Source organism: Nannobrachium achirus (genome assembly GCF_963921795.1).
Source record: "Nannobrachium achirus genome assembly, chromosome: 6".
Lineage (NCBI taxonomy): Eukaryota > Metazoa > Chordata > Actinopteri > Myctophiformes > Myctophidae > Nannobrachium > Nannobrachium achirus.
The window spans coordinates 53712074-53722433 of record NC_137815.1 but is presented as its reverse complement, the minus strand read 5'-3'; the positions used below and the strand labels follow the sequence as shown (position 1 = coordinate 53722433).

The following is a 10360-nucleotide window of genomic DNA, read 5'->3' as shown; positions in this document are numbered from 1 at the left end:
ATCCATATCACCTTATCTTCCCTTCCACCTTTGGGGTGTTTAATTCAGCTTTGGGGCAGCAGATGAGTAGAGATGGCAGATGCTCTCTCTTAGTGAAAATTGCTGATCTACAATCTCACAATGTGTCACTGCGCGTTGGGTTGTGATCTTGTAGATCTGCTATTTTCATTGAATATGCCTTCCATATCAATACACACATTTTTAATTAGATCACACATTAGATTAGTCAGTCTTCATGTGATTACACTATTAATGCATTACAACTGCACAGTTCGTACTGGACAGTTATTTTATTTATATACCAGTAAGGCGCCTAAGGGTGAAATGTGCAGAGGGAAATTTTGCGCAGGACGGAATTTGCACAGGACGGAATTCATTATTAATATACAGTATATCGGACCAGATACCCATATATGGAGATCCATGTATATGGAAATATGCACGCACGTGTACAGTAGCGTCAGGGGAAGCAGCTAAGAACATAGGCAAAAATCTGAGCTATCTGTGTGCAAATGTTGGAGTCTGTGGAATCAACTGTGTGCTGTGAGACCCCAGACATGCTTACTCGGTTACTCGTTATGAGAAAGTCCTATGACGTCTATCACGTCTGACATCATACTGTACATACAATCTCTTTTATGCCCATATATGGAGATCCCTGTCTGTAGAACCAAACCGTGTGCTGTGAGACCACAGACATGATGTCACAATGATGTCACAATGTCAATGTGACAATAACTATAGACGGTAGCATTGAGGCATTACGACTCTACGACTCTATGGACAAGATGTGCCGGTTTTCATAGTTAACTGCGAACTACGGTTGCAATTATTATTATTATAATTATTCAGAACTAAAATATCACTGATCACACAGTGAAACAAAACTCAACTAGTTGGCACCATTAATTCTTTGTAACTCATGAAGGCAACTGTAATGTTGTTTTTGTTGGTTTCTTTTTTCTTTTCTTTTTTTTACAGATCCTCTCTGGGAGGGGTCAAAAGTATAGCTGCAGTTCTGTTCATTTCAAATAAATGGCCACTGCAATGGCTATATCTGCACAATACAGGCCAGTAGGGGATTCCCTGTGGAGACAGGCTTAAGTAGATGGTGCCATGTGAACAAAGCATAATTCTGCATACTATTAAACAGGGGGAGCACTGTTTCCCCCCTACCCCTTGTTTAGAAATTACTGTTAATGTGGCACTTGAGATTGCTCAATCGCAGGGTCTTCTGTCCATGAAATTAGATTTGGTAGAGGACACAAAACTGAAGCAGACAATGACCACATCAGGAACCTAATAGCCCCCCAATGCAATCCAGGAAAATTTAATTTCTATTCAACAAATGCTAAATTGTGTGTAAATAGGGTGTTAAGCAATTACTTGGACTGTTGATCATGAGATTTACTATCACTGTCGTGCATGTTGCCCTCGTGGGCTTACTTGAAATAAACATGTATCTCTTATCAATGAAAAGAAAACGTGGCATATATTATGCCAACAACTAAAAATAAAGGATTTCATGTGCTAATGTAATTAATAAATATATCCTTATTTTAATTGGCGATCGGTGTGTGCGGTTACAGAATACGGGAAAGTCATTGAAAGAAAAGTATTCCAGACCACATATGTTGTAGAAATCAGTACTAATACTGATAATGAAAACGACCACTCAAAAAAAAGGACAGCATATTTTAAACCATTGCACAATATTCCCATTCAACCTGTGACTACTGTACCCAGACAGGGAGGCTTTCACAATTACACTTGAGGATTTAAGCAGCAGGAAGTTAGACACACAAAAAACCCCGCAGGAGTGTGCTGTGTGTACACAATCAGAGAGCTCCCTATACGCTACCCGCCGATTCCAGTTGCCCAGGCAACCCTGCCTTGGAGTTTTTAAAACTCGGATTTAGAATATGATGACTCCTACCCAGTACAATCCTTAACTCTGACATGTGCAAAATGTAACCTTAATGTACTAAGGCTGGGCATTATATCGAAAATATATCGATATCGAGGTATCACCATGTAAGGCGAAGACAAAGACAGCTTGAAATGAGGTATTGGTGTATGTGTCAAATTAATTATCAGACAAACTATGCATGCACGTAGCACATACAAAAAAGCAGTCCATCTTTAACCAGGTGTGGTTATTTCAATAAAACCATTGTTGGAACATGGAAATAAGGAATTGTATTTTTGGAGCTGTGTGCAGCTCCCTATACGTGGCTGTGTGGGTCTGTGTGTGTGTGTGTGTCTGTCTGTCTGTCTGTCTGTCTGTCTGTCTGTGTGTGTGTCTGTGTGTATGTAGCCTGACTTCGGCGCGTAACTAGTGCCGCACCATTTACGCCACTCGCGCAATATATACATCAAAATGTGCGGCTCGGCCGGGAATGGTGTTCTATTACCTTCCGTTCCGATCCGCCTTACCATGCCGACGTAATCGGCAAAAAACGACGCTTAATTGTCCCCATTGACTTATAATGGGACAATGCAAGAAATCACTTTCAAGTATTTTTCTCTCGTAAACCATAGGAGCTACAGTTTCAAACCTCGGAGAGGAGATTCATAATGATTTTAAGAATGAATCGAAAAATAATTACATCACTCGGCCTCATGGTGGCGCTATAACGGCCCACTTTACGTTTTGCCCCGTAACTCTTGAACCGTAGATCGGAAAATTAAAATTATTTTTTCCCTGGATTCCTTGGGTCAAGACGCATCTCCCCATATAGGCCACGCCCATTTGCGCCAGGATAGATTTTCCGCCATCTTGAATTTTCTCCAAAACACACTTTTTGCTCCTTTTCCTACATATTTTCTTCAAATGTCACAAAAATCGGTACACATGATCTACACACACACACACACACACACACACACACACACACACACACACACACACACACACACAGCTCCACTTCACACGGGTGTGATTTTTTGGAGCTGTGTGCAGCTCCCTATACGTGGCTGTGTGGGTCTGTCTGTGTGTGTGTCTGTCTGTGTGTCTGTGTGTGTGTATGTAGCCTGAACTTCCTAAACTTCGGCACGCCACTAGTCCCACAGTTTTGCCACCACACACTCGCGCCATATGTCAAATCGACCGGCTTACTCGGGAATCGTGTGCTATTACTTTTCTAAGAGAAAAGTTGTATCGTTTAATTGATATTAATTTATTAGTGAATTAATTTTCCCCATTGACTTATAATGGGAATCGCAAAAACTCACATTCAATTATTTGTCTCTGGCAAACCATAGGGGCTAGAGTTTCAAGACTTGGAGAGGAGGTTCATAATGATTTCAAGGATTAAATAAAAAATAATTGTGTCATTTGGCCGCATGGTGGCGCCATAACACCCCACTTTACGTTTTGGCCTGTAACTCTTGAACCGTAGGTCAGAAAATAAAAATAAAAAATTCCCTGGATTCCTTGGGTCATGACGCATCTCCCCATATAGGCCACACCCATTTGCGCCATGATAGATTTTCCGCCATCTTGAATTTTCTCCAAAACACACTTTTTGCTCCTTTTCCTACATATTTTCTTCAAATGTCACAAAAATCGGTACACATGATCCACACACACACACACACACACACACACACACACACACACACACACACACACACACACACACACACACACACACACACACACACACACACACACACACACACACACACACACACACACAGCTCCACTTCACACGGGTGTGATTTTTTATTCTATGTGTACTGTGCATGCATGGATATGCTATTCATTATCTGGGTTAGGCAGGCAGTGGACCTAAAGCAGAAAAACATTTAAAACGTTATTATGCAATTGTTTTTACTAATATCGTGAGCAATATCGACATCGAGGTATTCAACAACGTTATCGAATATCTAAGGTTTTCCTAATATCGCCCAGCCTTAAAATGTACCTTTATGGGTCCATTTGGTATACAGTTGTACACACTCAAGAGTTAAATGAACAAAGGTTCAATTGGTTACATTTGTACGTAAATGAACACTCCTGATTTTACTGGGTCTGTATCTCCATTGTCCAGAAACAGGATTACCAGCTAGGTCAAATAGCCAGTGACCCATCGGCAACATAGCGTTTGGGGATATCATTTAAGCAGGAAAAAGCTAACAGTCTGACACATTACACTGGAGGATACTGCACTCCAGTATTTCTTGGCACACTGTGCCCTGAAGAAGAGTCATTTGCATAGCTGGGATCCTGCGCTTTGACACCGTCAAGAGCTTTAATGGGATTTGTCAAAACGTGGGCCACAAGTAAGGCAGAAAAGGAAGAAAAAAAAACACACCACCAGAGGCCTTGTGGGAGCCACTGGTGCCGCGCTAAAGGAAGTGCGCGTGGGCACCGTCTCGCACTATAACACCATCTTATGATTGCTTTCAAGACATAACTTATGACAGCACATTTGGAATCGGGTCAGTGTTTTCAGAGCACAGCTTGTTTCACATTTTGAAAATAAGAACGTCATGTTTTCCTCAAAGCAACTCGGGCAGCTGGCCTGTGTCCAGTAACACAGCTGGTGAACTCTTGAGGACTCGCGTATGACGCTTCTGTGCTGTTCAGATAATGGCAATGTGTTCAGAGGGAGCCATTGTGCATACAGAATTGAGGTTGAAGGCCTCGACTAAGGGATGTTTCCGGGGGAAAAAAAGATGTACTGTAGAGCTTAGTCATTGATATGAGCAATAAATAAAGAATAAAGAAAGTTCACCACACACAGGAGAGGGCTGAATTTTGTTTTGTGTGTGCATGTGTGTGTGTGTGTGTGTGTGTGTGTGTGTGTGTGTGTGCGTGTGTGTGTGTGTGTGTGTGTGTGTTTGTGTGTGTGTGTGTGTGTGTGTGTGTGTGTGTGTGTGTGTGTGTGTGTGTGGGTAAGATGTAGAATGGCACTCAACAGGCGAGCTCGTAGCAACACTGTCAGCAGCAGCCAAGTATTCCCCACTGGGAGAGGTCCTCTGGAATATCTTCATTAGAATGACTGAATCCCAATGAACACAGTGTGAGGTAAGCTGCCACGTGTCTCACTGAAGAGCGGGCTCCAAGGACAACACACGCCACCACCACCGGCACCGATCCTGACGTGCCTCTCCTCTACAGGCAGCACAATTGGGACCCCTCTTATCAACTGCTCTAACAATACTGTTTGGTATGCTATTAAAGCATAAGAGACTGCATAAAAGGTTTTTACGTGTCTGTAGTGCACAGCACACGATCACAGCATTCACAGTGCACTCAAGTGGCTTTCGTTTTGTTTACGCCTGAAGTACCTATAGTGGCATGCAGGGACAAAACTTTACATCACTGTAGGAGCCAGTGGATCTCTTTCTCTGTCTGTCTGTCTGTCTGTCTGTCTGTCTGTCTGTCTGTCTGTCTGTCTGTCTGTCTGTCTGTCTGTCTGTCTGTCATCCGTCTCACTTAATTGTGGGTATATTCTTAAGTGAACTGACATTATTCTCAGATATGACCTATTCATGATTCTGAGAAGGAATAGAAAATATTCATTTTCACTTTCATTAAGAAAAAGGAGTGAAAAGAAGAAGAAGAAACCCAAGGGGGACCTCCTATCAAGCCTATTACGTTTATCTCTCTCTATAGTACTGGGTAGTAGGGTGAAGAGAACTCTGGGCTGCACTAGCTTTAAGAAAAGGTTCCATGAAAAGAAACAATCTTGATTAAGTGGAGCCTAAAGCCTGTGGATGCAGTGGTTTTCAGAATGCGGTGGAGTCTGTGTGGTGTGCATTGCAAAATCCTCAAACCGAGTCTGTCAAGATAACAGCAACAACCTTGTAATGAATGAGCCCTTGTTGAGATCTCTCAGCTCATTCAAGCTCGTCTGACTCATTGGCCAGGGTGCGATTAGATATGAGCATTCCCCAGGTAGGCATCAACCCGGTTCCAATTGAACAGAAAGTCAAATGAGAAGTCTGCAGCATCTAGTCAAGTAAAAAGCTGAGATTAAAGAAGATTTGGCAGCCAAGTGCAGGTAATTGATTTATCATTTATTAGTGCTTGTGTGCTGGGCTGTGGGCCACAAGAGGGATGGTAGAGATTACTGCTACCACCCAATTCTCTTTCCTTACTACTAGCAAACGTATGGGCAGCCTTGATTCTGCATGGGTCGTTTTCAAAATCCACAGCAATCAATAGATGTTGCCAAAAGCTTGAGACAAAAATGTCATAAACAAAGTAAGTTTCCCATTCCTTGCCTGATTCAATGAAATTGTCACAGTGCTCAAAGTGATCTATGGCGCTCTGGTAGATGTGTAAAGTGCTATAAATCTCTTTTGGTCCTATCTTGAAAGGTCAGCATTTGCTAAGATGAGCCCTGAGACACGTTTTTATTCGAAAAGGATAAAAGTGCGAAGGGAAGAGAAGCCATCCTAAAGACAGAGTATGTGCCTAAGCAATAAAGTGTTTGCTTGCTCATCAGTGGACACTGTCCCAGCGCAGCACAGTAGTAGAAGCCAAGGTGAATGTCATTATTGTTTATCTATTCTGAAACCCCCATCAATAGGCATCAAAAGCCAATTATTCAGTAATAATATCATTGTGTATTAGAGCAGTGGTCCTCAACCTGAGGGTTGGGACCCCCAGGGGGGTCCCCACGGTCCTCAGATGATTAACCTTATGTGCAACATTAAACAGTAAACAAACCAACATAACGTTTAAAGGAGTAGTTCACCACTTTTCAACCTGTCTTCATATAATAGGTCCTCACTAATGTTCATGATAAAATATCACAATTTTTTTCTACTCAGTCCAAGTCTCCTAGGAGAGCTGTGGGAAGTTCAGAATCCATCGTCTTGTGACATCATTTTCCCAAAAAAAAAAATTATCAATATTTTTGAAAAGAATATTTCGATTTTTATTATCGCGAGAACAATTGCTTCCACTTTAAAATTGCAACTTTTCAGGAATAGAAAGCCTGCAGATTCTATAAGCTGGATTGGCAATCGATGATGTCACAAGACGATGGGTTTCTGACCTGCCCACAGCCCTCCTCTGAAAAAAAAGAGAAAAAAAAGAAAAGAAAAAGCTATTTTTGAGTGAGGACCAATTATATGAACATAGGTTGAAAAGTGGTGGAGTGCCCCTTTAAGTGTATGGGGTTTATGCACATTTCTTAAGTGACAAATTAAGGACATTTTAATACCTCTAAGTGACAAATTAAACATTGGCCAAAATCTCAAATATTAGGCGAAAATTTTGAAAATAGGCGATTTGCGTTGCGAGGCGTTGTGAGCATGTAGATGTGCTATTTTCACAAAAGAACCGTGTTATACAACATGTAATGTCTAAACTCTTAGTGCTTGTAGGGTCCCCAGTTAAAATATGATTATTTGGGGGGGTCGCGGCCTGAAAAGGTTGAGAACCATTGGAGTAGTAGAAGCCAAGGTGAATGTCATTATTGTTTATCTATTCTGAAACCCACATCAATAGGCATCAAAAGCCAATTATTCAGTAATAATATCATTGTGTATTAGAGTGTATGGAAGAGATTCCAGTTGCCACATTAATTTAACTGTTTGTCTTGCATGCTATTTGGGCAGAGATTAGACATTATTGGATCAGATACTGTCGCATATTATTGTATTATGGTGCAGAACAGAGAGTAATGTTGCCAGACAACAGCGTGCCCTACTGAATATGAACAGTGTGTTCTGTGTTGAGATGTGTGTTAATCCATTGTCCTGCCCTGCCCCATTTTACTATTGTCCCTGTATCATGTCTGCCAGTATAAAGTACGTCACTGTGCAGTGAGTGATTTCTCATCATAGCCCATAGCCAAAAATACATTGTCGAGAGTGCGTATTGTCAGGCATTGTCAGGCGAGGACGTGGTGCTTGTATGCCAGTGGTTCTGAACATTTTCAGGCCGCGACCCCCAAAATAATCATATTTCGACTGGGGACCCCCCCACCCTGACGAGCACTAAGAGTTGAGGCATTACATTTTGTATAGCACGGTTCTATTGTGAAAATAGCAGATCTACATACTCAAAACGCCTCGCACCGCATGGAGCATGTACATCGGCTATTTTCACAATGTCTACCTCTAATAATATTTGACAATTTGTCTAATGTTTAATTTGTAATTTTAGAGGTATTAAAAGGTCCTTGTCACTTTAGAAATGTTCATGTACCCTCTATACGCTTAAGCTTTATGTTGGTTTGTTTACTGTTGAGTGAGAAAACAATGTTGCACATTAAGTTAAACATCTGGGGATCCCCCCAAATGATTTGGGGGGTCCCGACCCACAGGTTGAGAACCACTGCGGTATATGCTGCCTCCATATGAACACCAGGTTGAAGACAGAACGGGGGATCTTTCTACAAGCTACTTAATTATCCAGCAGCATTTGTGCAGTGTAATACACCCACTGGGATTGTAATAACCAAAGAGTGGCCAGCTGTGAACTATTAAGACGTGATGGCAATGACCAGCCAATTGAGAAATCGGCTTCCCGAGCGACAGCCAGCGCAGCTTCCCCTACAGCTGTCCAACATGATGGCCTGTTTTCTAATGATGTGAATCTGACACAGACACAGTACGCCTGCTCTCCTATCGCAACAATAAAAGACAGAATATGACTATTGCCGTTGACCTCTGTTATAGTACAGTTAAAGCTTGAATTGAAATGGATGACGATTCTATGCAGCATAATGCTGCTGTCGAGTGAAAACCTTGTACTGTATTGAATGTCCAAAACCATTACTTTTCAGGTGATTGTTAAATATTTATAACACCCACATCTCACAGACACTTTGACTTAAAACATCACTGATAGCAAAACAATTGCAGATCTACAAGGTCTCAACGTGGCACATCGCAATGCTATTGTGAGCTGTGGTATGGCGAAGTGAGGCATTCATTTAGTTTACATATGGATATGATCTACAGTATATGAGGTTTCTGCCCGACAGCAAGGATAACAGCAATGGTTGTACTGTAATAAAAGAGGCAAACTCACCCTGTACCAAACGATCTCTCGAAGCCGTCCATCAGTTTTAAAGTTACACTTGAGGGTAACGGTCTCTCCCACAACCACAGGAGGCAGAGGGTCGATGGTTACTGTCAAATACCCTGAAAAAAGACAAAGCGAGAAGTTTGATTAAAAATGTGCTCACATTCTTCGTTTTCAACATTCTTGGTGTCGGTTTTATCCCAACTTAATGAAACAGGAAAGATATCAGTAAAGCTTAAGACTTATTTCTTATTTTTATTACATTTATTCAGAGAATGTTTGTGTGGTTGCCATTTTGCACAAATGCGCTGCAACAAATGTGTGATATAATTGACACATTCACTCCTGGTTGTTTCCTACAACCAGAGCTGTACTGCATCGTTTTCCTTCTTTTTCTGCCTTTATTGTTAGTTCAAGTGAAGACTGACAGGAAAGGGGGAGAGAGAGACGGGGGAGAGACATGCAGCAAAGGTCGTCTGGGTCTCGAACCTGCAACGCTCTGTCAGGCTGCATTAAGTGCCCGGACCGCTAGGCCAGAGGTCCGGGCCCCATACTGCATTCTCAAGCTTTTTCATTTCACGGACCCCCAGTTTGATAGGTATACTCCCATTTGATTCCATTTTATTTTTAATCTCTGAGTCCCCAACCTACACTGTACAAAGGTACATATTGGTACTTTCAGAATCACAGACCCGTAATAATAATAATAATAATAAAACTTTATTTGTATAGCACCTTTCATGACATGAAATGCAGCTCAAAGTGCTTTACAGAGCATAAAATGAAGCACACGTGCTTAACAGAGAAAAAGTAAAATAGAAATAAAAAATACATAAAAAAGAGATAAGTAAAATGATTACAATAAAGCAAGAAAAAATAAAAGCATAGAACATTGAAGAACAATTTCAGAGCCGTGCGGACGTCAATAGCAGCATAGGGATTAAAATTTTTTAGCTAAAAGCAAGAGTAAAGAAATAGGTCTTGAGCTGTGCTTTAAAGCTATCCACCGAGGCTGCCTGTCTTAGGTGTAGTGGTAGTTTATTCCAAGCTGTCGGTCCATAGAAGCAGAAAGCTGCCTCACCATATTTTTTATATGTCATTGTTGGCACCTCAAGTAGGTCTGCACTAGAGGACCTGAGTGGGCGGGTTGGAACATATCTATGCAGGCAGTTATAGAGGTACGAAGGTGCCAGACCATTTAGAGCTTTATAAACAAGTAAAAGAATTTTAAAATCAATCCTAAAAACAACCGGGAGCCAGTGTAGCGACGCTAAAACTGGAGTAATATGTTCTCTTATCTTAGTTTTTGTTAAAACTCTGGCTGCTGCATTTTGAACAAGTTGTAATCTGTCAGTTGTTTTCTTT

The 10360-nt window shown here is 41.4% G+C and overlaps 1 protein-coding gene across 1 annotated transcript in view; it reads right to left on the bottom strand.

The window, feature by feature from the left end:
- igsf21a (immunoglobin superfamily, member 21a) overlaps window positions 1-10360 on the bottom strand; it is a gene marked incomplete at both ends in the record, with an annotated part of 328063 nt that overhangs the window by 215523 nt on the left and 102180 nt on the right. Inside the window, one exon of the mRNA XM_080728598.1 lies at window positions 9002-9114. Within this exon, the coding sequence (XP_080584724.1) occupies window positions 9002-9114 (113 nt within the window). The remainder of the gene's footprint in view (window positions 1-9001; window positions 9115-10360) is intronic.